The sequence below is a fragment of the Pinus tabuliformis genome, chromosome 8, assembly GCF_031772625.1.
Source record: "Pinus tabuliformis cultivar Carrire ecotype Pingquan chromosome 8, CPIR1, whole genome shotgun sequence".
Classification (NCBI taxonomy): Eukaryota; Viridiplantae; Streptophyta; class Pinopsida; order Pinales; family Pinaceae; genus Pinus; species Pinus tabuliformis.
The window spans coordinates 1960928110-1960955675 of record NC_142294.1 but is presented as its reverse complement, the minus strand read 5'-3'; the positions used below and the strand labels follow the sequence as shown (position 1 = coordinate 1960955675).

Below are 27566 nucleotides of genomic sequence, written 5' to 3'. Positions count from 1 at the left end.
TCTTGCAATATGTTTGGCCACAAAGCTGCTGATTGCTACAAGAGGAATATGAAACATGTAAGATGCTATGCATGTAACAAGTTTGGACATAAAGCAAGAGATTGCAGGAACAAAGCTCATGATAAGAAGAAATCATCAACATGCGTGAAGATATGGAAGAAGAAGGAAGTTCAGTCAGAAAGATGTGGCACAGCACAGGGTACTCAGCACAGCACAGACATAACAGACTCAGGGGGAGCTGAAGGTATAGAACTTCAGTGTTCTGATTCTCATACGCAAGTTTCATGAAGACAAGTCGCGTATATACGCGAGTTACAGGCTGCAAAGTCGCGTATATGGAGAAAGGGCAGCAGAACAGACCCAGGTTCAGTCATGGTTGGCTCAGGCTCAGGGGGAGCAGAACAGACTCAGGAAATGGTTCAGATATGGTTGGCTCACACTCAGGGGGAGAATATTCTTCGAATAATGCATTGTTGGCATTATGGTTAGAAGGTGTTGATAAAGTCTATGAAGCTAAATGATACATCTTACTGTTTAGGAATTGTATTGCAGGCTGATCATGATGCTGTTGGTGGCTTTCATAAGTCTTGGTCTAGATATTTCATCACTATGTCATGTATCTCTTTTATGATGTCAAGGTCATGTAACGGCCTATGTTGGTTTCCCCACTATGCCTGGGATGAATGATGAAATGTTCATGTATTATCATGTATCTTCACATGGTTAGGTGAATGAGTCAATATTGGGATATCCCCACTAGGTTGGGTGATGAATGTATGTTGAGTCTTTTGGTGATAGGAAGGTCTTCTATGATGTATAAGTCTTTGTTCCTTTTGTAGAACATCTTTTACAGATCTTGCCTACAGTCAAGGGGAGCATGAACAGCACAATTCAGCAAAAGCAGGATGGATAGATTGGTACACTTTGGCATACACAAAGGGGGAGCACATTTGGAGATTTCAGCATGTACTCAGGGGGAGTATGGACAGCAGTATGGACAGCAGAAGGTATACCAAGGAAGAGAATATCTTGGTCCACCCTTTGCCCTTGATGTCAAAGGGGGAGAGTGACTTGGTGTGGTGGTTGCCATCAAGTCCAAAGGGGGAGATTGTTGGCATTATGATTCAAGTGTTGTCCTTGATGGCAACTCACTCAGAGGTTGGTACAGGTGCTCAGAGACTGGTACAGGTGATGACAACTTAACTAATGGACAGATCTCAGTACAGCAGGACAAGAAAGAGATATACGCAGGTTCAGCAAGGCGAATCAGCGTGTACACGCAGGTTGGCTTCAGCAAAAGCGCGTGTATGTGGAAACGTACCTTTGGTCCATGGCGGTTAGTCCTTGGAAGTTGTGCCTATGGTTTCGGACCATTGTGTCTCGACGGGCGTGTCGATCCCTAGTATTGAAGTTGATGGTATTATGTTACTATGGTTTTGGCTCTTGGCATTGAGCAAGGCCTAAGGCTATATAAGGAAAAGATCACTAGGCCAAAGTGTGCAAGAGTGAGAGAGTGTATGAGTGATGAAGATCTGAGGAAGTGTGTGATCCAAGTGCTGGTTATGGGTTGGTGATCTGAACCAAGGTTTCACCCATGTGGAGGATGATGAATGATGGAACGAGATCTCAAGGCTTGGAATGATTATCTTCATATGGTTTGACTGTGGATAGATCAGATCTACTGACGCATGTTTATTATTATGATCTGGGTATGTTTTGATGTCTGATATAGCTGCAGAGCTATAAGTTAGAATTTGCAGATCTGTACGCGGGTTGGCTTTGGTAAAAGAGCGTATACACGCAGGTTGGGTTCATCCAAGTTGCGTATACAATGTGAAGTATGATATTTGAAGATGGAGTTGGATCTGGTTGTTGTTATGTTGTCTGGTTGTTGTTGACAGGGTTACAGTGATTCAGAATTGGGTGTTTCAGTGATTGATGATGCAGGTTGTACTACAATGATGATTGTCTTATGGATCTAGTATGAAAATGTATGAAACATGGTCCCGGGAAGATCGTAGGCCGGCACCTACGTACTGGTAAACATATCAGCCAGTACAAGAGCCAAAGGGGGTTGTAGCTCCCTTCCAGGAGCAGCTGGAAAACGAGTGAAGGTTGTAGCCTTCTGTAGGGTTGGCACCTACGTACTAGTAAATGGATCGGCTAGTACAAAAGCTATGAGGGTTGTAGCCCTCTGCAGGTTGCAGCCTGCGTGCTGGTAAATGACTGCACCAGTGCATTGTAAAAGAAGTTTCTTATTAAAGAAGAAAGAGATGAATTGCAGCAGGTGGTTTTCACCCACATTGGGTTTCCACCTTATATCATGATGTTCATGTGTGTGGCTCTTGTGTGATGTTCTGTTCTGTTATTCTGCACCTGTTTACTGTTAATATGCTTAATAATGATCTGATGCATTTACTGAAGATTAAGATAACTGAATTATAAGATCTCTTGATATACGCGGGTTTCATTAGACACAGTAGCGTGTACACGCGGGTTCACTTAATTGAAGTAGTGTATATGTTTCTGAGTATGAAATAGAAAAGTTTGATTGATCTGATAATACTGATTCACCCCCCCTCTCAGTATTATTTCCAACAGAAAAAAGGCTCACCGGCCCTTGTTTGGCATCGATTTCTTTGTTAAAGTTTTTCGGCCTTGCTCGCAATTTATCACTTCATCGGCGCTTCCCCCACATCGCAGTCTTCTTAACCCTGGTCCTGTTCAGAATCGTCGCTTTTCTTTCCTCGCAGAACTGCGATATTGCGGGATGCAAGACTTTGACATGGTCAATCTGCGAGATTCGTTGTGCCCGAGGCTCCCAACCTCTGATAAACGTACCGCCATGTGGACGACAGAGAAAGGACCCGCCTGTCCCTGTGTTTGCATGAATTTCCTTTGTTGAACCTTTTTCGGCCCTCCCCCGGCAATGTTACACTATATCGCAAACTCGCACACCGCGAGGTTTATAAGTTAGAACCTCACCGATCACGCCAATCTCTGATAGCCAATCTCCTAACCCCACTGATACTTCTTGCCTGCTAGACTCCGCCGATGGCCGATTTGCGATTGTGATGAGCTCCCGAGTCCCCAATATGCGATTTGCCTTTACACTTGGTCATTTTCTTTGTTTTCCGGGGTTTCCAAGGGTAACTTCAATAGGCCATATCTTATGATCCAGAAGTCCATTTTCAGACTTCCATATACCGTTGGAAAGCTATTTTCGGGCACTATGCAATGGGGAGGTCCGATTTAGCTCTAAGATCTTATGTGGCTTGGGAAGGTGACTTCAAACTTCACTGCTCTTGGGCAACCTTGACCAACTAAAACCCAATATGCAGTGAGTGACAATAGACAAAAAGATCCAAATTTTGTAGATACTAGAACATTTGCAAAACACTTGGAATCCCTTCAAATTTTGATTTTACTCTTCACCTGCACAACAAGAGACAACGAGAGCTCTTTCCCTATGGCTGAAAGTCAGAAAATACCAACGAAAAAATGTTTTTTAGAGTCAAGCACACGGACAAATCTAGGCATGTGTCATGTTTTAGGACACCTGCCAAAAACATTTCGTACATGCATCCTGGCATGTTTGTCTCCAATACGTGGTATATAAACACAGCCCCCCAGTTGGACATGTCCTGTTTCCTAGCTAGTTATGAAGGTGAACAGTTATGTCCTTAGGTTATTTCCTTTAATTCGTTGTTATTATTATTATTATTATCATTATTACAGCATTCAGAACAGATCTTTATATGGAGCACTATGCATAAAGATTTAGACATTATATATCTGTATATAAACAATTGGCTAGTTTAGAAAAAAGGGTTGGGTAACCTCATTGGATCTGCAATTTGTAAAGAACGGATAATGGTAGAATGTTTAAAAGTATCTCCTACTATTTGAATTGGCATTGAAATTATAAAATGTGTATGCTAAGATGTGGTTTATTTCAGTGTTTTTAAAATTTGATTTTGACTGATCTTTAATCACCTTACCTGGAGTCTAGGATAGAAATGAAGCATACACAAAAATGAATATCTCTATATCGAATGCCCAAAAATAAAGCAGAAATGAAGCAGAATGAATTACCTTTGCAACAGAAATGCCAATGGGACAAGGTCGATGAGGAGATCGTGTTGCAAGTACTCCCATCTTACCACCTTGCAGCCTTGGCACTCTCACCTATCTATGTCAGACAGTAACTCTACAGTCAAATATACAGTCAAATAAAATCAACAGGCCACAAAGTATTTCATATCATGTACCATATATTTTATCTCTAACAAAGATATCACTCTGCGATACACCAGAAATGCTATTGCCAAGATCCCCAAATAAATAGTTTATGAGCTACGAAACAGGTTGCAAAGTGAAATGCACCACAGTGAAGACCTTTGCTTTGAAGTTCGTATGTCCTTGTTGCTCCCACAACCTTGGTAAATCTGTATTCTTATGAAAAACATATAGAATCCAACAGTGGGAGTATTCTACAAGCCCTTCAAGAGTAGCTTGAGGAATTCCACCAGAATGCAAAATCAGGCATGCCCTAGCATGGGTAACAAGTAATGGTTGCCGTGGTGTTCCATTTCTGCATAAAAGGAGTCAATTTAGTAAGTATAATTTCCTAGAAAGGTGGTTTCTCCAAGTTCAGCATTAAGTTCTCAATTTATTGTTTGATATGAGATCAAATGCAGTTATCATTCTCCATTTATATGGTTATATTCCGTACATAATCACATCCCATATTTCCAATTTACAAAAAGCCTGTGGCGATGCATGGATTGTAGTTGAAAAGACTCATGCTAGACCAAAAACAAAACAATGGAATGCCATCATATGGAGGGAAAATCCAGCACTTGCTATTTTAATATGGCTATTACAAAATATTCATTTGGAAACACTGCCTAGCAACAATTAAAAAATCCTTGTGACACAAATGATTCACAATATTGACAATAGAGACAACAGATGAAGCTTGACCTGATTATACTAAGGAACAGAATCAAAATCATGAACACTGTTGACACAATATGTAAACTACAGAACATCATATTGGAGCTTTGACATTTTTAACTGAACACACACTTTATTTATATGTAAGAGAGACAACCAAGAATAAGTCGCAACAAAAGGGATACAATGAACATGTGCACTGAGTGAAGTCCTTCACCCGTGAAATATATAGCATGCTTTCCAGAAAACCAAGAAGTTATAAATATTTTTATGCCACGGAGCACCAAAAGTTACCTTTCTCAAGCAAATACATAGGAATGCATGTCATTGTCTTTACTTATTCTGTTTCTCTCTGTTGAGGTATTTTCCTGCCAATTAAGGTTATCATCAACTATTACAATATTTAGAGATCATACTTTTGTTATAAAGCCTGCCAATTGGAAAGCTACAATGAATAATGCTAAAGTGAAGTCATCCAAGCATAAGACTAAGCCCCTACAATTATATGCAATGATATAAGAGTTATTGGGACCAAAACACTGCATTGATTCAGGTGCATCATGAAAGGACTGTCCCATCAACCTCACAACCCGTCATTGTGTATGTACACCATCATATAAGTCATATATGGATTTCAATTGTTCATCTTTCTTATGTTGGACATTTCTTGAGTAAATGAACATTGTTCATTTCATATCAGAGCCAATTCTGATCCTGTCCTTTGGCCACATTATTTTCATAGCTTGTCTGATCTAGCCTTTGGCTACCACCATTTTTTCAGAGTTTCTCTGATCCACAGATCTTTGACCACAACCAGCAGTTGACCATTTTTCATTACAGCTGAATTTATAGCCAATAATTTTACTTACCACTAAGAAAAAAGAAACAAAAATACCTTGTGGTAACCATTTCAATGCAAAATATCAAAAAACAAATATTCTTTAAATAAGATCATCTCTTTCCCAGTCAAATGTTGAAGTTTCTAAGTTTACTTAGTTTAAAAACCCTTCATGCACTTTTTCTGATTTATTCCTACCTACTTCTTATTTTTCTTTAACAAGTTATTTACAAAGTAAATACTGAAAATAAACACCAGTGCATGCCCAACATATTACAGATCAGCAACTAAAAGAAACAAGAACAAACACACCACATGACACCATTAATTTTGGACCAATGTCCCCAGAAAAACCCAATGTGGGAAAACCGATGCAGCGATTTGAGGGTTTTCTTATTAAGCAATATCAGAGTACAATCTCGGTGCTGAAATTGGCCTACCTAACAGAGAATTTCCTTAGCAGCTATACCTCACAGTTTGAGAGAAATCTCCTGGCTGAAACCCCGGAAAACCCTTTTGATAGCTCCTCAGCATAAAACTACTCTACAACCCCAGCGTCTGCCCAAACTGGACTGCGTCAGCCCCTCTCTGTCTCACGTTGGCCCTGCGTCAGCCCTAGGAGGCCCTGCGTCAGCTCTGGGAGCCTCTGCGTTAGCTGCACTGGCCCCTCTGGTGCTCTACGCAGCACTTGCCTACCTCTGTGTGGCCCTGAGTGAGCCCTTGCTAGCTCTGGGTCACCATCCTTGGCTGCTGCGCTGCTCTCCCGGCACAATCTCTGCCTTCTCTGTTTCTCTGTACTCAATGCCCCTCAGCTGCTCTCCTAATCACTGATTCTATCTCTCTTAGCAAACCCCGCTCTAGATAATAGAATGACTGATCATCTGGTATCTTCTCCAAGTGACCCTCAAGCCTCCTCTTATACTTTTCTTGTTGACATCTCACCGGCCGAGATTATGTCCCTAATCAACGGCTAAGATTAGATTTGGCTTGATCCATGTCTTTTGGACCATTCTAACACAAATTCATATTAATACACATTAGTATTTTATTTTCCCTAAGTTTAGACTTAGGGACTCCATTAAAAATATTAATTATTTCAATATCTCTTGATTTGTTTAGAATCTGCCCAAACCCTTTTTGGGTATTGGAGATCTCATATGCCCCAATCTCTCCACCAAATTTCGTGGCTAGAGCACATCTAATGCTAACCCAAATCAACACTCCCTCTTAGCGAGGATTGTGCTCTAGCAATACTCTTCACTAAGTATTACTCTGATCATCCGGCATCGGTACCTGTGCTGATGCTAGGCCTTCCTGCCCATCATCCTCTGCACTGCTACATCTTGTACTCCTGCCCGTGGTTCTGCCACTGCCACTGCCACTGTTGCATCTGTATTATAGCTCCCTCTACATCCGTGTTGCTGTTGGTCCTTCCTCCCAGCACTGCACCTCCTCTCATCATGTTGCATCGTGTTGCCCACTACTGCACTGCAACTCAGTTACTAAGAAGTAAGTAACTGATCTTCCAACTGACCTCCCTGTTGGGCTAGAAACACCCACTGATGCTGAAGCTCCCTCTGTTGCTGACAAGTGCTCCCTTTCTGACCTCTGCACTGTTGCAACAACTCCTTGCATCTCACACCGTTGCACACCTTTCTGTGCCTTCCTGCACTGGTGCAACACTCCTGTGCCTCTCGTACTGCTGCAGCCTGCTAGCTCTGCGCTGTCTCGGGACTCCTGCACTGTAGCTCTCTCTTCCGCTCCATCCACATCTGTTTCTACCCACTCAACCAGTCCTGCTACCCCTTGTCGGGGCTCCCATAGCAAGGTCTAATCCAAGAGGCTGGGTACCTCAAGGATCTTGCCCCTCATTGCCTATAGTCCGCCTGACTATAGCTCGATGTCTCCCCACCTCCGCTCAAGTGGTGCATGTGCACTCATGGCACAGTCATCATCTGTCAAAACTTCCTTCTCTGCTCGTGTTGGCGCTGCCTTAGTCTTAGAAGACTCACCCTTACTCTTCTTCCTTGGGCACTGGGTCGCATAATGACCCATCTCCCCACAGTGGAAGCACTTGATCTTGAAGAGATATTTCTTCTTCCGCTTCTCCTGCTTTCCCTCAAATGCTAGGGCCACATCCTCCTCCTCCTGCTAAACTTTGATCCCTTTGTTGCTGCTACCTATCTTCAATTGCCGTCTAATCTCTTCCTAGCAAAGAGCTGCCTACATCTCGTCCCACAGTAGGAGAGTCCCTCTACCCAAGATACTCTGGAGAAACACTTCATAATCTTCTAAGATAGCATTTAAGGTTGTCCTCACCATAAGCTCTTGATCCGGTGTCGCTCCTATAGCAGTCTACTGGTCTCGGATCTCATTCAATCCTCCGAGGAAGGTGTCAATCGATTGACCCTTCTTCATCTGATACGACCTCATCTAGTTCTCAAGCAGCATTCTTCTCTACATAGGAGTATGCTGGTACAGCTTCTTGAGAGCCTCCCACATCTCAACTGTCGTTTCCTTCTTGGCTATATGTGTTTTTTTTTTTTTTTTTTTTGAATCTAGGATAATCGGTAACTGGTGAGAGTTATCTTGAACAGACCCAGGATCAAATCTAACTGGCATGATCCTTGACCCCGTCAAGGATAATGCACTTGGCCCTCGCCATCGCCTCTTCGTACTTGTCATTATCATTTGGGTCGACTGGGATAGCTATCATCTTCAAGGCGAAGTTCTTGACATGATTCCTGTCAAGCACTGATAAGATTATGGCCTTCCAGACTACGAAGTTCGATGCTCCGTCCAATCTATCTTGGTCCCTTACCCCGTGTAGTGCCATGATGCTCCTCTACTTCCCTCCTAGAAGTTCTCTGTTCGACTCTTCTAAGTCTCTACTTCCCGTCTAGAAGTTCTCTTCCGGACTCCCTCTGAGTCCTGATTTCCCTCCTAGAAATCCTTCTTCCGCTTGTCGAGATGCCCCCTACTCTAATCGTCTTGTGCAACTGCACTGTTGATCCAGCTTCCTCAGCTAGAAACCCTCGGTAACAACTCCTCTAGCCCTGCTTTGTCAGATACTGTTCAGACTACAGTACCTCACCAACTCCACTCTGCAATATTTTTGCAACCTTCTAAACTCCAGCAACTGCCTCTCTGTGAACTGCGTCAGGCCCTCTCTGCCTCATGTTGGCTCTGTGTCACCCCAGATGGGTTTGCGTCAACCCTAGGATGCCCTGCATCAATCCTCTGGCCCTCTGCATTAGCAACGCTGGCCTCTCTGAGGCTCTGCGCAGCTCCCGGCTTCTTCTGCGTGGCTCTGGTTGGCTCTGCGTCACACTTCTTGGCTTCTGCGTTGCTAGAAACAGCTTCTGTCACCTCGAGATAGTTGTTTTCTGTTGTTATTGCTCCACTCGGTTGATGTCTTTTAGTCCTCCTGTGATCTGCAATCACGCTCTGATACCATGTTGAAGTAAGTTTACTTAGTCTAGAAACCCTTCATGCACTTTTTATGATTTATTCCTATCTACTTCTTATTTTTCTTTAACAAGTTATTTATAAAGCAAATATTGAAAATAAACACCAGCGCATGCTCAACATATTACAGATCAGCAACTAAAAGAAACAAGAACAGACACAACACATAACACCATTATTTTTGGACCAATGTCCACGGAAAAACCCAATGTGGGAAAACCGGTGTAGCTACCTGAGGGTTTTCTTATTAAGCAATATCAAAGTACAATATGGGTGTCGACACTGGCCTACCCAACAGAGAATTTCCTTAGCAGCTATACCTCACAGTTTGAGAGAAATCTCCTGGCTGAAACCCCAGAAAACCCTTTCGGCAGCTCCTCAGCACAAAACTGCTCTACAACCCCAGCGTCTGCCCAAACTGGACTGCGTCAGCCCCTCTCTGTCTCACGCTGGCCCTACGTCAGCCTTTCTAGGCCCGCGTCAGCCCCAGGAGGCCCTGCGGCAGCTCTAGGAGCCTCTGTGTCAACTCTAAGAGCCTTTGCATCAGCTACGCTGGCCCCTCTAGTGCTCTACGCAACACTTGGCTACCTCTGTGTGGCCCTGCGTGAGCCCTTGCTGGCTTTGCGTCACCCTCCTTGGCTGTTGCGCTGCTCTCCCGGCACAATCTCTGCCTTCTCTGTTTCTCTATACTCAATGGCCCTCAGTTGCTCTCCCGATCACTGATTCTATCTCTCTTAGCAAACCCCGCTCTAGAGAATAGAATGATTGAACATCTGGTGTATTCTCCAAGTGACCCTCAAGCCTCCTCTTATACTTTTCCTGTTGACATCTCAACGGCCGAGATTAAGTCCCTAACCAACGACTAAGATTAGATCTGGCTTGATCCATGTCTTTTGGACCATTCTAACATAGATTCATATTAATACACATTAATATTTTATTTTCCCTAAGTTTAGACTTAGGGACTCCATTAAAAATATTAATTATTTTAATATATCCTTATCTGTTTAGAATCTGCCCCCCTTTCTGGGTATTGGAGATCTCATGTGCCCCAATCTCTCCACCAAATTTCGTAGCTAGAGCACATCCGATGCTACCCCAAATCAATATTAAATATTCAACAGAAACACCACAATATATAGTTGCAAGCAGAATTTACACAACCAACATCACGTTTGGCAAAAATTGCTAAGGCACATCGAATCAATTGTAAGAAAAATGCCACCACAACAGATGATGCATCTGAGAAGCAGGCTCTGGATTCTCTCCAGGATGGCCCAATCAATTTGTAACCATCTTGGTCCCCAGACTTCAGAGCCATAAAAAACAATGGATCTAATAAGTTCCTCCTTGAGGTGAAGTTTGGATGAGAGGTCCTGAAACTGACTCTTAAAACAGTCACTCAATGAAGGCTAGGGAACCATATCCTTTGCTAACTCGAGGTTGGAGTGTGTTAATTTTAGGTATGTTCTATGCTAGAGCAACTTATTTCAATTTTCACGGTTAGCTCAATATCTTTTCCAGATTAGCAATCACATCAGCATTAAAGTAAACTACAGATAGAATATAAATATAAATCGCAAAAGACAAGCCAAGACAAGAGAACACAAGATGTGGCACTAGCCAGGGACAAACCCCAATGTGGGGAAACCCTTGATCAATTCTTCTTATATGTTCTTCAATAGTTCAGCACAGAGAGAGAGAGAGAGAGAGATAGTACATTTACAAAAGAAGCCAACATTTTGACTTATCTAGATAAGAGCATAGATCATCTCTAGGAAGATGATACGTGAAATCAGTTGAAGACATGTTGCTTCACCTGATTCTCTTAGGTGACTCCTTCACCTATCATTGTGCTACATCTCGTCATCATGTTGCACCTCACTGTGCTACACCCATCATCACAATGCTAGACCTCATGCTGATGTTGTCCCAGTGTTTAGCACTGTTGTACCTAGTGCCACAATTGCACCATGCTATCACCCATGTGCTTGCTGCACCATTGTTGCTTTGTGTCCTTGCTGCACCAAGTACTATACGATTGTTCAATGTACTTGCAGCATTGTGCTCGTTGTTGTCCATGCTTTACCATGCTGCTATTGTCCATGCTTCTTGTTGTTGTCTATGCTTCACTGTGCTTGCAGTTGTCCCAAGCTTCTTGCTGTTGTCCATGCTTCACCATGCTTGCAGTTGTCCCATGTTTCACTATGCTTGCAGCTGTCTCATGTGTCACCATGCTTGCAGCTGTCCCATGTATTAGCTTGTTGTCCCTTGCATTGCTTGTTGTTGTCCAACTGTTGCATCTAAACATGTTGTTCCATGCACCTTACTGCACCATGTTGCTGCAATATACCATACTATTGCATCCATCACATCATGTTGCACTCCTTTGGGGTATTCAACACTCCATGTTAACCCAACACGTGGCTCCCATAGGTAGCTCTGAATCTGATCCAAATCTGGTTAATAACCTTGACCCAACGCACCTCTAACACTGCTCCAAATCTGCTTGTCACTTTGTTGTTCCTAACTTCTTTGGTTAGGGCACTTGGGAAGCCCTAAACTCCTCTCAATAGTCCTCGAACAGCCCTCCAAATCTGCTTGTCACATTTTTGTTCCTAACTGTTCTGGTTAGGGCAATTGGGCAGCCCTAAAATCCTCTCAACAGTCCTCGAACAACCCTCCAAATATGCTTGTCACTTTGTTGTTCCTAACTGTTTTGGTTAGGGCACTTGGGCAGCCCTAAACTCCTCTCAACAGTGCTCGAACAACCCTCCAAATATGCTTGTCACTTTGTTGTTCCTAACTGTTCTGGTTAGGGCACTTGAGCAGCCCTAAACTCCTCTCAACAGTCCTCGAACAGCCCTCCAAATCTGCTTGTCACTTGGGTAGCTTCAACATGACTTTGTCTTAGGCAGCTTCACCATGACAAAGTCCTAAATCTAGGGCACATAGAGCTAGGGCATCATCTTCTAGGAGTTGCGTAGATCCTTCTTCCCCATGGCAGCATCTAAGGTAGCTCTTCTTAGGGCAGCATATCTCTTAAGATCTATCCTCGCACCAAAACCCAAAGACAAGTGGAGAGGAAGAGATCACAAGAAGAGTGTGTACAAATGACTAGCAAGCCACCTCCTTTTATACTAAAACGTTGAGCACATGTGGGTGTTATTTAGTTGTTGGCCGACCTTCACGAATTGTCTTATAACACAAAGAAATTCATAACTCCATGAATACTTATCAGAATTGGATGACCTTTAGATCAATCCTACACCTCTAGATGAGAGGGATCCAAGACAAATATCAGCTGCCATAAATAAGATGACCCACATGGAGTTTGGCCCTAGTTGCCAATTTTAACAGAGTGCCTATCACATACCAAAACGAGGTCTTGTGAACTATAGCCCCAACTTCCAAGTAGGTGTAAGCAGTGGTGATCTCAATCTCAACGCTCCGATAGTAGAAATGTAAGTTTGTAAGAGATTTTTTCAATGTGTTAAAGACCAAAACATTGGTTTTACCCAAGTTGACCATCAACAGTCGAAGATCACAAAAGATGGACAATGCATCGATTTGTCTCTATAATCCCTCATGAGAAGAAGCCAACATGTAATATTCCTAATGGAAATTTGACAATGATAACAAAGACATGCAAAGATACTAACACAAAAATATTCAGAAATTCTCCAAATCCATAAACTAGCCAACATTTTATTAATAATAGTGTCGTGGTACAAATGAGTTGGAGAAAATGCACCGGGGCTTGCACAACGCAAGCTACAAGCACCAGGTGATGAGTACAAGAAAGCTCAACAACTACAATAGCAAGCTCCTCCAAAAAACTGCGTTGCTACTCCAAAACTGCACTGTTGATTGACTTCACCCCCTGATTTGCCCACTCTAGAGTGCCCAAAAAATTCTATAAAATTAGGAGAGTGCTCCTTGCCCAAAACCCAGAAAGGGTTTCCCTTGGTTCCAACCTTCAAAATTTGACCCTTCACAGTTTGGCCCTTCCCCAAATTCGAGTTTTGTTACTGTGGTTGCTCCTGTCAATTTTTGCTCTCCAAACTCCAACAATCCTCCTCAAATGGCCCTCCCAATGATTTCCCAGCACCCCGGTTCCAAACTCCCTCAGATTATGCTGCCCCAAAAGAGTCTCAATCTAATGACTGCATAGCCATGGAGGAGATGATGCAATCCTATGTATGATAAAGTGAGAGTTGCGTGTAGGTTGGTACTCTTCGTTGTAGCTGCCCTCCACACTCTTGAAAATGATGAAAGAACACTCTTGTAGCTTCTCCGATCAATTCCCTAGCAGCCCAGCTCCACAAACAACCAATGAATCCTCCCTCTGTGCAGTGGTGGCTCCCAGACTGCGTGCTCTACTCCAAAAATGCATGGGACCTGTAGTTGATGCCTCTTCCAGTCTCGGTGACGAAGGAAAGCCTTCCTCAGGTGGCACTCGAAATCCACCGAAGAAAGGTTGAGCTTCTCTCCTTGGGAAGCTCTTGTGCTGAACAACACAATATTGGCTCAGTTGAACAGCTAAGGCAAATTTGATTTTCAAATAGACAAAAAAAGACCCCTGTTGCTCCCTCATTCCTTCCTTTTATAATTGTTGGCCATGCATTCCTTGTGGGTCCCTCCACCAATTCGATTTGCCTCAAGGAATTCGAATTCCTTCTTCCCCAAGTGCATACTTCATGTGGGCCCTATATTCCACTAAAGCCACAACTTTTCCCTTTTCCTCCTAAGTCCCAATGTCGAAATTGCGTCCTCTCCCAAAACCCATCTCTAATGCTAAAAATCAAAATTGGGAATATTAGAGTCCTCCCCGCCAAATATTACTTGTCCTCAAGCAATGCCTAAACAAGCGCTCCCCCCCCCTATTGCAAATCACACTAACATCACTAGTAATACTGGGGTCCCAAATGTACCACTGAGTCATCCCTGGTCTTTGCACTATCTGGTCATGAAGGAATCCCTCGATACTCGGATCCCAAGCCATCCTGATCATTGTGGAGCACCCCTTGCTCCGTTCACTGTCCAGCCAGATATAGGTACTAAAAGCCCTCTGCATACCATAAATGAGTAGTGAATCACGATCATGATAATGCAGCGCTCTGTCCAACTCCTCATGAAGCTTCCCTACCGAGTGATCCCTCTCATACACTCCAAGAGTAAACTCCTGAAGATACCACCCAATTCCTGCAGAGATAAAGTCTTGCTCGCATGAGCTTCCCCTGATATCTTCCTGTTGATGCCCCTGCCATGCTGATGAAGCCGCCCACGCCATTAAAAAATCACTAAATCTCAATGGAAGATCTGAATTATCTCCCCCTATAGAAATCAGTTCATCCCCAAGGGTAGTTGTCTTGCCATATCCTATGATGTCCGGATCCCATGCTAGTCTAAAATGGGTGCCACCATGTTGTCACTGCGCAACTCTAACCATGACGGTCTGCCCATCATGTGCAAGTTGTATCCTCCTCTCCTAGGGCCTAATGGCAAAATATCTATAAAGCCCCCACGCATCTAGCCCAAGAATCTCCATGATGTCACGGCCTACCCATCCAACACTCACCCTGATCCATAGCAACAACAAGGAAAACTAACCTTGCCATGCGACAAAGGCCTCAAGGCTCCCCCACATGTCAAAAAAAGTGTGAGTCGGGTTATCGTCTATCTTGATCCCACTCATCACAAAACAGAGTATCCCATCAACCAACCAACTCGCCAGATCCCACAGCCGGAATGGTTGTGTTATGAATAATTCATAACAAAATAAATAAATATAAATAATATAAATACTAAGTAATCAAGTAGTGATTATGTTTAAGAAGTTATTAGTTAAGTGAAAAGGCATGTCTAAAAGACATGCCAGGTCACAAAAGGACACCTACTTAGGTATATGGTCCTCATTGTAACATTCATCACTTGTACAATTTTTATATATAATAAATTATTATTACAAATACCTCTTGTGTATTTTTACATTCAAGTCTACAAGCTATCAGTTTTTATGCTTCAGTGGTATCAGAGCCATGGCGCACAATATAATGATGCAAGTCTTTGAGCGTTGTTCGCCGCATAATGTGCCATTATGTTCACGTCCTGAATGCATTGAACAGTGTACTAAAATTCAAGAAGCATTTCAGCGATTAGAAAAATCACGCGCAGAATTTTCAACATGTCTAAAGAAAATTTATGCAGAGGAAGACGATAGTGATAGTGAAGGAACAAAACAAGGTGAAGCATTAGATAATTATAATGTTGAAGATGAAGCTAATGCAGATCTAGATGATGATCCCGATGAAGCTTATACAAATCAAGATGAAGATTTAGATAAAGTTGATCTTGATGTGAATGAGGAATACGGGGATAAGATTGGCCACAACCCGCGCCTCACTTCTCAGCTCACGGTCCTGAAAAAAGTCCAGTTTGCTGCTACGCCACCTGAGAGTATCCCTCACAGGAGAAATATGGATGATTTGTGGCAAGCTGCATTTCTCGTTGGCACTAAGTGGGATAAGCTGGATACTCTTTACAAGATCCAGTGGGATCTTTCAAACTTGGAGAATGCTCTTGAAGAAGGTGGGCTACTTTATGGGAAGAATGTTTATCTTTTTGGCTATACAAAACCTCAAGTTGTACCTTTTGAAAGCCAGTTAAAAGTGGTCCACATACGAGTCATTGTGGCGGTTGTCTAGCATCAAGTCTGTTCAAATGGAGGGTGAAACTATAGTTCCAATGAAGGAAATGAAGATGGATTGGGTTCCTTACGTACCATTCTATGATAGGCCTCTTCAAGTTGAGCATTTGAAGACTCGAATTTATACCTTGCAATGTATGCAACGTAGAGCTTCATTGAATCAATTGAAACAAGAGCGTATCAAGAAATATGAATATTGCTTACCTTACTTCTATCAACCTTTCAAAGAGGATGAGATAGAGCAAGACATGGTTGTACAAATCATGTACCCCAAAGAGCCTCCAGTTGTGTGCGATTTTGATTGGGATCTCGATGATGTTGAGGAATTTACAGACAATTTAGCTCAAGAAGAAGTTTTAACAGAAGACAGTAAAGAGGACTTCAATAAATTTGTTATTGAGCGGGTAACGGAAGAAAAAAAGAAGCAACGTGAAGTGTGGGAGGCTAGGAAAAAGGCTATCAAGAGTTTGAGAGTCCAGAGAGGCACTACATGTGTCATCCTGAGATTTTTCAAAATCTGAAATAATCATGCGTCTGCGAGTTCTAGCGTGGAACAGTTGTGCCGTTGTCAGCATCTGTCGGCGTCATTCAGGTTCATGCAACCGGGATTCCCATTTTACAAGTCGATCCTTTGTCGTCAACACCTGATACATCCTAACTGTTCCATCGGCCGTCGTGACTGTTCCGTCGTGGTGGGGTTGTAAGATAATTATAACATATATAAGTTTTAAATAACTATAATTATATAACATATATAAATTATAATTATAAAATCAAAAAAATTTATTATTATTATTTTAAAAAAATAATAATAATAATAATTACTAATATTATTTAAAATATGTATATATATATATATATATAGTATTAAAATATATATATATATATTACTAAAAAATATTATTATTTAAAAAAAAAACATTATTACAAAATATATATATATATATATATATATGATTATGAAAAAAAAATCGATAACCCTAGACTCAAATCAAAGTTACTAGTGAATCATAGAAGATGAGCTACCAATAACGCAGTCAAATGAAAAAAGTATTAGCGGTCAAATGAAAAGAAGACATTCGTGGCAGATAAGAGATCAAGTCCTTTCATCAACAAGCTTTGAAGACAAAGCTTCTAAAGGAAGGGGCTATGTTATGAATGTAATTCATAACAAAATAAATAATATAAATACTAAGTAATCAAGTAGTGATGTAATATTCCTAATTAGCCATGGCTAATTGGAATATTCGATTTTGTTCGATTTTTGCCTTCCATAGTTATTTGTAAATAAAAAGTAAGGAAGGGGGACATAACTCACTTTTAGAATAAAAAGGCACTTCCTAGTAGCACAACATTGTGACTTAAAGGGGAGCCAAGGGGGCAAAAGGGGGACGCAGAAATGGAGCCCACACAGACACATGGAGGAACTGCGCAGGAGGAAAGGAAAATGTGGCAAGAGGGGAATCACGTAGGAGGAGGTGAGCCTTGGGATTGAGAGAGGCAAAGGATATAAAAGAGAGAGGAGCCCCTTCATTTTGATGATTCAGTTATGTACATTTTGAGCTAGTCGTTTCGACTTCTGAGCACGCTGGCTGTTTAGCTGGTCTGCAGCACTGTTTAGTGCATTGAGTGTCTCCATTCAAAGATCTCATCCTTAGCCCCGGGGGACTTCGAGTGCCTGCTCGGGCAAGGTATTTCCATTGGCATTTCAGCAGTAGTTTATCAGCACTTCAACAGCAGTTTCATCAGCTTTCTGGAGGACTGCGCAGCACTGAGAGAGGGACGCAGTTCTTTCTGGCAGTAGTGTTGGATTGGGGTTCTTGCAGGAGGATTTATGCTGGGAGATTGAGCAGGGGACCTGCCCTTGCCTATTGGAGGATTCTTGGCAGAGTTTCAGGCAGAGTTCTGGAGGGGTTTCTTCAGTGGCAGCGCAGAGCATTGAGGAACTGCGCAGATCCCCAAGGGGGTGATTTTCGGGGGTCGACTATTCCAGGAAAGCTTTCTGGGTTTTTCTGGGTTTCTTGAGTAGAGCCTGATTCCAGAGTTTCAGCATTTTCCGAGGAGGGGAGCAGCCCCAAATCATCATTTGTTTTCTAGCAGCAGCAACAGCACGACAGTTTTCCAGCAGCATCCACGCAGAGAGGCCATTCTTGTTATTCTGAGAGCATTTCTTCACTTGCCTTGTGCAAGTCGAGGTGCCATCTTTCTGATCACCTCCTGTACTCATTTTATTGCTCAGTATAATAAAATGGCTTAGCATTTCACGCTGCATTTTTGAGTATCTGCTTATATTTCCTGTCTATATTATTATATGTTGTGCCACTGTTATTTTGTCATCTTTGGGTTATTATATTATTTGCACGTTTTTGGTTGGAGTTTTGCTGGGTTTGAGGAATATTCCGGGTTAGGAATACTACAGTGGTATCAGAGAATAGATCTGTCTCAGCCTGTGGAGCTAGCAATCTATGACACCAGGGGAAAAACCCTACATCTGTTACATAGGTCGGAGATACAGGGACACTGGGCATAGGTTGGAGAACACTTAAGGAGAGGGAGACTGTGTTCCGATGGTGAGCGCAAAACAGGAGGAGCCTGTGGTGGACGCAGGACAGAGGGAGCATGTGGTGGAGGCAGAGCAGGAGGATCCGATGGCGAATGATGACGGAAAGAGATTTGCGGATATGCTCCTCAAATTCGTGCAGGATCTGTCGAGGCAGATTGAGGTGATGGGGCAGAGATTCAAGGCAGTAGAGGCCAAACAACGTGAGAGCCCATGGGTTTTTCAAGTTGGTGAGGGATCAGGCGCATCCCACCATTTGCCAGAGCAGCGTGATACTGCGCAGCAGGTGGCCTCACATGCCCTCACATGCTCTACCATGCCCACTTTCTTAGGAGCCGACACGGGGGCCGTAGCCCAACAGGAGGCAGAGCCCGGACGTATGGGCGATTATTTTGCAAAGTACCAAGCCTATGGGCAGGAGTTCAGGGAAGCTCTCTCATTCAGAGATTTTGTTCAGCTCCAACGGGATAATAGACCTCGCGACCATCACAGAGAGTACCGGCATTACCATGATGGTGACACCCACCATGCAACGAGTAGATTCCACTTGCCTACGTTTGATGGTTCATCAAACAGTTCGGCAAAGTCTTGGGTGGAGAAGCTGGACATTTATTTCCAGCATAACCAGATGTCAAAGACACAGGCCATCAAGGTGGGAACATTGCATTTGGATGGTGACGCCCAGGGTTGGTGGTTTCATGGGATGGTTACACTAGGGCACTCCACAGTGACGACATATGCCGAGTTTACCAGGAGAATGATGGAGAGATCCAGAGCAACATTTTGTTGAGCTGACGAGGCTCAAACAAACAAGGAGCCCAGAGACCTACATTGCAGATTTCTTGAGGGTCTCTGTGATGGTTCCAGACCTATCCATGGCACGGAGGGTCTATATGTATGTTGAGGGGTTAGCAGAGCCACTTCGGGGTTTAGTCCAATCCACTAGACCAGCCACACTCCAGGACGCTATCAGCAGGACCCGGGACTTATAGGATGTCTTACCCAAGACCCGGACACCTTACCCCCAGAGACAGACTTTTCAGTCTAAGGGGAAGGATGTGAGGATTCCACCTCCAAAGGGGAATCCAGGACGAGTACAGCTTGACGATGATGCCAGGAGGGAGCTGAAGAAGAAGCGGTTGTGCTTCACTTGTCAAGAGCCATGGGCACTAAGACATAGATGCGCTGCTGGTAAAGCACATTTTATTGAGGTCTTCTCCGAGAGCAGTGGAGAAGAGGATGACGGGGATGATGTGGAGGCAGGAGATAGGCATGTCGTACAGGGTCCTTTGCCACCACCACCGCCAGCAGCAGGTGGTGCATCTTTTGCACCCACCGAAGGGGCCCTTGCAGCATTGTGAGGAGTTCCCAAGTACCTGACGCTACGCGTACGAGGGATAGTACGTGGCCAGCGAGTATCAGTTTTGGTTGACAGTGGGGCAACCCACAACTTCATCGATGCCCAGATGGTTGAGCGGAGAGGTATACAGACAGAGAGCTTCGATGGGTTTTCAGTCTTGGTCCTAGGAGATCAGACCATGACGTGTACTCGTTATGTTCCAGAGCTTTTAGTAACGATGGGCACCTACACATTGACCGACCACTTTTTTGTAGTCGATATTCCGGACGCCAACATGATACTGTGTGTTCAGTGGCTTATCACTCTAGGGAAGGTCACAACAAATTGGAAGACCCTAGAGATGGAGTGGGATGATGAGAAGACAGGGAGGCATGAGAAGATACGGGGACAGCACACATATCCGCCTCAGACTGTTTCGGCTCATCGGATGGAGGCAGTCTTCCGAAAGGGAGACATAGAGTGGGCAGTGGAGCTGCGTGCATCAGAGGCAGGGACTACAGGGCAGACGGTACATCCAGAGATACAGTCTATCCTTGATCGGTATGCCATAGTGTTTGGGGAGATTCCACCAAGACAGCCACCGGATCGGGGGTTTGAGCACACCATCAAGCTTGAGCAGGGCATACAGGCCATGATTACCACCCCCTATAGGCACCCCAAGGCCTATCGGGATGAGATTGAGCGGGCTATCCAGGAGTTGTTGGCTCTTGGGCATATCCGACCGAGCACGAGTCCTTTTGCTTCTTCTGTGGTGTTGGTGAAGAAGAAGGATGGTACATTGAGGATGTGCATTGACTACAGGGCCCTGAACAAGAAGACCCTGAAGAACAGGTACCCCATACCCAGGATCGATGAGTTGATGGACGAGTTGAGAGGGGCACGTTTCTTCTCAAAGATTGATTTGAGATCTGGGTACCATCAGATTCGCGTGAGGGAGCAGGACATTCCCAAGACCGCCTTCAGGTGTCACTATGGGCACTTTGAGTTCTTGGTGATGCCTTTTGGGCTAACCAACGCCCCAGCTACATTTCAGTCGTGCATGAATCACATCTTCTGTAGTCACTTGATGAAATTTGTGTTGGTATTCTTCGATAATATTCTCATTTACAGCAGGACTTAGGAGTAGCATCTCCAGCACATTGAGACAGTATTGCTTATCTTACAAGAGCAGCAATTCTATGCCAAACTCTCCAAGTGTGAGTTTGAGTTGATGGAGATGTTGTATCTGGGACACATCATAGGAGTGGACGGAGTGAGGGTCCACGAGGAGAAGATCAGGGCCATCAGAGAATGGCCGGAGCCGAGAAACGTGACGGAACTTCGAGGATTCATTGGCATTTGTACTTACTACAGGAAGTTCGTCAAGAGTTTCTCACAGCTTGTTGCACCCCTGACAGATTTGACAAGGAAGGGGACTTTAAGTTGGTCGGATACAGCGCAGCGAGCCTTTGACAAGCTCAAGGAGGTTATGAGCAGCTGCCCAGTGCTTGCATTGCCAGACTTCACGCAGCCATTTGTTTTGGAGTGTGATGCGTCGAGAGAGGGGATCGGCGCAGTATTGATGCAAGGAGGTCACCCTATAGCCTTTGAGAGCCGGAAGCTACTTCCGCACGAGAGGTTGTATTCCATATACGACAAGGAGATGCTGGCCATCATGCATGCATTGGCTAAGTACCAGCAGTGTACAAGCAGTATTTGGTGGGTAATAGGTTCAGGGTGAGGACTGATCACAACAGCCTCAAGTTCTTTTTGGAGCAGAAGCAGCTACAGGAGAGGCAACAGAAATGGATCAGTAAGATCCAAGCATATGACTTTGACATTGAGTATGTCAAGGGTAAGAACAACGTGGTAGCAGATGCCCTTTCACGTAGACCAGCCACGTTGTCTCTTATGAGCTTGGATACAGATTGGAGGGCTCGACTCTTAGTAGAGTACTCCAAGGACAAGTTTGCATGTGAGGTTCTGGATGGGCAAGTGGCAGATGACAAGTACAGGGTGGTCGATGAGATCATCTATTACAGGGACCGGATCTTCTTGACTGAGGGGTCTCAGCTCAAGAAGAAGATACTCCAGGCATCACATGATTCACCTTTGGCAGGACATCAGGGGTTTACCAAAACCTACAGGGCCATTAGAGAGAAGTTCTCATGGAAGGGCCACGAGGACGTACTCCAGCACATCCCAGAGTGCGATGTTTGCCAGAGGAACAAGGGAGAGATGAGCCATCCCACGGGTTTATTGCAGCCTCTTCCCATTCCGGAGGGGAAATGGGAGAGTATTTCGATGGACTTCATCACAGGGTTGCCCATGGTACAGGGCAAGGATTGTATCTTTGTCGTCATTGATCGACTGACAAAGTACGCACATTTTTTTGCCATATCCGCACACTATACAGCAGCACAGGTGGCCGAGCTGTTCTTCAGAGAGATCTTTAGGCTACACGGTCTTCCTAAGACCATTGTCAATGACAGGGATAGCCGTTTCATGGGCGGGTTTTGGCAAGAGCTTTTCTAGTTGGTGGGGACGGAGTTGACACCGAGTACCAGTTATCACCCATAGACGGACGGGCAGACAGAGATAGTTAACAAGTGGCTGGAGGGCTACTTGCGTAACTATGTCAGTGGGCAGCAGCGAGCATGGCTGAAGTGGCTGCATCTGGGGGAGTACTGCTACAATACTTCACATCACATGTCCATTGGTATGTCACCATTCTATGCCTTATATGGGTATCATCCTTTATCTTTTGTTGACGTGATGTTTGGTGATAGCAGGGCTCCTAGAGCCAAGATTTGGATCCAAGAGAGTCAGGATATCCTCCGAGCTCTCAAGGATAACATGGCTACAACACAGAACCAGCAAAAGTTGTATGCTGACAGGGGTCAGGTGGAGAGGCAGTTCGAGGTAGGAGACATGGTCTACCTACGATTACAGCCATACCGACAGTTGTCACTGAAGCAGAAGGGGGCTGAGAAGCTCAAGCCCCGGTTTTATGGGCCATACAAGGTGATACGCAGGATTGGACAGGTCGCATATGAGTTGGAGCTGCCCCAAGGTAGCAAGATTCATAACATTTTTCATGTATCATGCCTGAAGAAGGCATTGGGGCAGCAGGTAACAGTGACATATGAGCTACCACCCATGGATGATGAGGGGCATTTGGTATTGCAGCCAAAGGCTATCATTGATACCAGGGAGAGGCAACTGTGGAGCAGGACGATTTGGGAATTCTTGGTGAGGTGGAAGAATTTGCCAGATGAAGATGCCACTTGGGAGAGTGAGAAGATCTTACAGCATCCATCACTTCAGTTGCTTGAGGACAAGCAACATTTTGCCGGGGGAGACTGTAATATTCCTAATTAGCCATGGCTAATTGGAATATTTGATTTTGTTCGATTTTTGCCTTCTATAGTTATTTGTAAATAAAAAGTAAGGAAGGGGGACATTACTCACTTTTAGAATAAAAAGTCACTTCCTAGTAGCACAACGTTGTGACTTAAAGAGGAGCCAAGGGGGCAAAAGGGGGACATAGAAATGGAGCCCACGCAGACACATGGAGGAACTGCACAGGAGGAAAGGAACACGTGGAAAGAGGGGAGTCACGCAGGAGGAGGTGAGCCTTGGGATTGAGAGAGGCAAAGGATATAAAAGAGAGAGGAGCCCCTTCATTTTGATGATTAGTTATGTGCATTTTGAGCTAGTCGTTTCGACTTCTAAGCACGCTGGCTGTTTAGCTGGTCTGCAACACTGCTTAGTACTTCGAGTGCCTGCTCGGGCAAGGTATTTCCATTGGCATTTCAGCAGTACTTTATCAGCACTTCAGCAGTAGTTTCTTCAGCTTTCTGGAGGATTGCGCAACACTGAGAAAGGGACGCAGTTCTTTCTGGCAGTAGTGTTGGATTGGGGGTTCTTGCAGGAGGATTTATGCTGGGAGATTGAGCAGGGTACCCGCCCTTGCCTATTGGAGGATTCTTGGTAGAGTTTCGGGCAGAGTTCTGGAGGGGTTTCTTCAGTGGCAGCGCAGAGCATTGGGGAACTGCGCAGATCCCCAAGGGGGTGATTTTCGGGGGTTGGCTATTCCAAGAAAGCTTTCTAGGTTTTTCTGGGTTTCTTGAGTAGAGCCCGATTCCAAAGTTTCAGCATTTTCCGAGGAGGGGAGCAGCCCCAAATCATCATTTGTTTTCTAGCAGCAACAACAGCATGGCAGTTTTCCAGCAGCATCCACGCAGAGAGGCCATTCTTGTTATTCTAAGAGCATTTCTTCACTTGCCTTGTGCAAGTCGAGGTGCCATCTTTCTGATCACCTCCTATACTCATTTTATTGCTCAGTATAATAAAATGGCTTAGCATTTCACGCTGCATTTTTGAGTATCTGCTTATATTTCCTGGCTATATTATTATATGTTGTGCCACTGTTATTTTGTCATCTTTGGGTTATTATATTATTTGCATGTTTTTGGTTGGAGTTTTGCTGGGTTTGAGAAATATTCCGGGTTAGGAATACTACACGTGATTATGTTAAGAAGTCATTAGTTAAGTGAAAAGGCATGTCTAAAAGACATGCCCGGTCACGAAAGGACACCTGCTTAGGTATATATATGCGGGTCCTCATTGTAACATTCATCACTTGTACAATTTTTATATATAATAAATTATTATTACAAATACCTCTTGTGTATTTTTACATTCAAGTCTACAAGCTATCAGTTTTTATGCTTCAGGTTGCAACGTAGTCCTTGACAGCTATTGGCACCAACCTATACCATGTCTCACATCCCTGCGTGCAATCAATATATGGACTCCCTACAACACGATCCAATCTAGTGCATGCGAAGTTGCTCTGCGTCAGCCATACCACGTAGTGGGATCTGTCATCCTGCCTCCTGAATGCGCTCCCAAATACTACCTGGAGTCTAAACATCCATCTGCAAATAAGGTTCACCAACCGTTGTAGATGCTCTTGAGACACCTCAGAATGTCTCACCAAAAGGGGATCATGCATCTCCCAGACTGTGGGCTCAAGGGTGGTGCAAGTGTTACCTCTACAAAATATTGGACTACCCCCAAGCATGCATCCACCAACTCGCGCCTTGACCATATGCCACAGCTGGAAAGCCTCTCTCCTGATGCACCGTGTCCCATCCAACTGTCTCAGACCATCCTCCAGGGTCCTGTTGCTCATGATGCGAGCATCAAGAGACGATATCCAAGTCCCCTGTGTCAATGTGCAATGCTGGAGAGTGATAAATGGAAGCTCACAGTCAGCCCTGTGATCAACTCGCTCTCCAAATCTGAGTGTGCCAAACATAATGGTGTGCCTAATGCCTTCATCAGGACATCTCTCTAGTAGCAACACTTCAACAACTTGTCGTGCATCATCATCCTCTATAGCACTCAAATACGTACCCCTACACTCCTCTGCATAGCACTGAACTCTGTGGCACAACTCCATGCACCACTGGATACTAACGCTCAATGTTATGCCACCATGTACCATAGGGAATCCCAGGTATGCCCATGCATCCACCACTCCGCTAGTACACACACCGCGATGTGATCTACACCTCCTCATCTGCCCAGGTACACCTAAGTGGCCCAAATCCTCACATGCAATCAGGGATCAACGCTACCATGTCGAACCTCGGTAGATCTAGTGCCCAATATATCAATGAGAGAGCATTGTCTCCATATGATCCTCTGTCTAGTGGCCTGACGATGCCACCTCCTACCAACTCCTGCCAGAGTAGTCTAATCATCCTACAATCCCATGTCAACCTAACATGCCATGACAACTCATGAGATCTGCCTACTCCCCTGTCAATCCATCCTGTCACTAGTGTTATCAGGAACTCTGACGGGGATATGAAAAGGTGTGTGCGTCCAACCACCGAGTCCATCATGCTGCTACTACCATCACCTACCCAGTCCACGATGTGATGGAGAATCCCACCTGGATCCCAACAACAGTCTGGCCCTCGAAGCCCTCTGGTAATCCATAGCTTCTGCTGAACTGTGGCCATGGATGCATCTAACCTCCTAGTCAGCTCCACCACATACCAACTCAATATCTCTCGCCATCCAAACCTGAGAGAGGGATCGAATGCATGAACAACCATACACGGAACATGTCCTCCATTGTGTGAATGTTGCACCCTACGCATCTCGTGTCACCCCATTTCACTAGTCTAGCCAATCCATGTAATCTGCCTAGGTAACACGGTCTCTCTCGTACCAACATGCAGAGGTGGCCCAATAATGCCGCAAACCTCATCAATGTATGCATGAAGGGGACTGTCGTCTAAAAGTATGACATCTCTACTGGCTGCTGATGCATCTAACTGCTCCTCATCGATGAGTGACTATAAGGATGGTTGCTCATCCTCCTCCACCATGGGCTCAACATGATCCACTAACAGTCCCCCCAAAGATAGCTCATCATGCATAACATCCTCAACGATCGGCGATAGGTTGCTACCGTTTGGAAAATTTGTCACAGATCCAGATGCCTCTATACCTATCGACTCCTCATCAACGGTGGATATGTTTCTTGATACCTCATCAACCTCTTATGTGCTGCTACCACTTGAAAACTCGAACATGGCCCTAGATACCTCATCAATGAATCCCTCAACAATGGATGACATCTCATCCATGGGTGGCACCTCATCAACAGATGGCCCTCTGAGTGTATGCTCTACTCTCTCCACTAGGGTGTCACCAAAAGCTACCAAAGGGATCTCCCACAAGGGTGAATCATGCGTCATACTATACACATCGACATGCTCCTCGCACTTTTGTGTGCCCACAATCTCATGCTCAACCTCCTCCTCAGGCTCCTGATATCTAAAGCTAGGTCTCCACCAACAAAAGCGCCTCCTGGTCTCACCCTCTAACTGTCCCTGTCCTACTTGCTCCTTTTGAGGAGATTTGGTGTCCTTTCGGCCAAATTTCTCCACGAGCCACTATGTGAACTCTGTGTAGGATGTGATACGTGCATGACCCAAAGGGATCAGCCCTCAGTACCACCACTCCATAGCATCTTCATCCAAAAGTGCAAAGTGGCATGTCTAATAGCGTTTGCCTCCCTCATGGGGTTTAACTAGAAATGTGTCCAGTTCTTGTACCCATCTTCTAACATAAATCCTAGTTGATCCATCAAAGTGGGTGAGGGTCATTTTTCCCTCAATGCCACTCACTCTCCCTTGAGCCATGGGTTTGTCTATGGTTCACCCATCACAGTGCATACACAACCAAATCTCCCATGATCTTGTTGGCTTCCCCACAACTGGCCAAGATCATGCTCTGATACCACTATAATATTCCTAATGGAAATTTTACAATGATAACAAAGACATGCAAAGATAATAACACAAAAATTTTCATAAATACATACACATAAACAAGAAATTTCTCCAAATCCACAAACTAGCCAACATTTTATTAGTAATAGTGTCGTGGTACAAATAAGTTGGAGAAAATGCACCTAGGCTTGTGCAAGGCAAGCTACAAGCACCAAGTGATGAGTACAAGAAAGTTCAACAGCTACAATAGCAAGCTCCTCTAGAAAAATGCGTTGCTGCTCCAAAACTGCATTGTTGTTTGACTTCGCCCCCTGATTTGCCCACGCTAGAGTGCTCAGAAAATTCTATAAAATTAGGTGAGTGCTCTTTGCCCG

At 44.3% G+C, this 27566-nt stretch overlaps 1 protein-coding gene and 1 pseudogene across 3 annotated transcripts in view; one reads left to right on the top strand and one right to left on the bottom strand.

Moving 5' to 3' along the window:
* Nucleotides 1–27566, bottom strand: part of LOC149244311 (uncharacterized) — a 234548-nt gene that overhangs the window by 187264 nt on the left and 19718 nt on the right. For all 3 annotated transcript variants that reach the window (XM_089374797.1, XM_089374798.1, XM_089374799.1), the window contains exons 2-3: nt 4399–4594; nt 4096–4188 (exon numbers count right to left, since the gene is read on the bottom strand). In XM_089374797.1, the coding sequence (XP_089230923.1) occupies nt 4096–4188; nt 4399–4594 (289 nt within the window). The remainder of the gene's footprint in view (nt 1–4095; nt 4189–4398; nt 4595–27566) is intronic.
* Nucleotides 15307–16495, top strand: LOC149244312 (protein HEAT INTOLERANT 4 pseudogene; annotated as a pseudogene).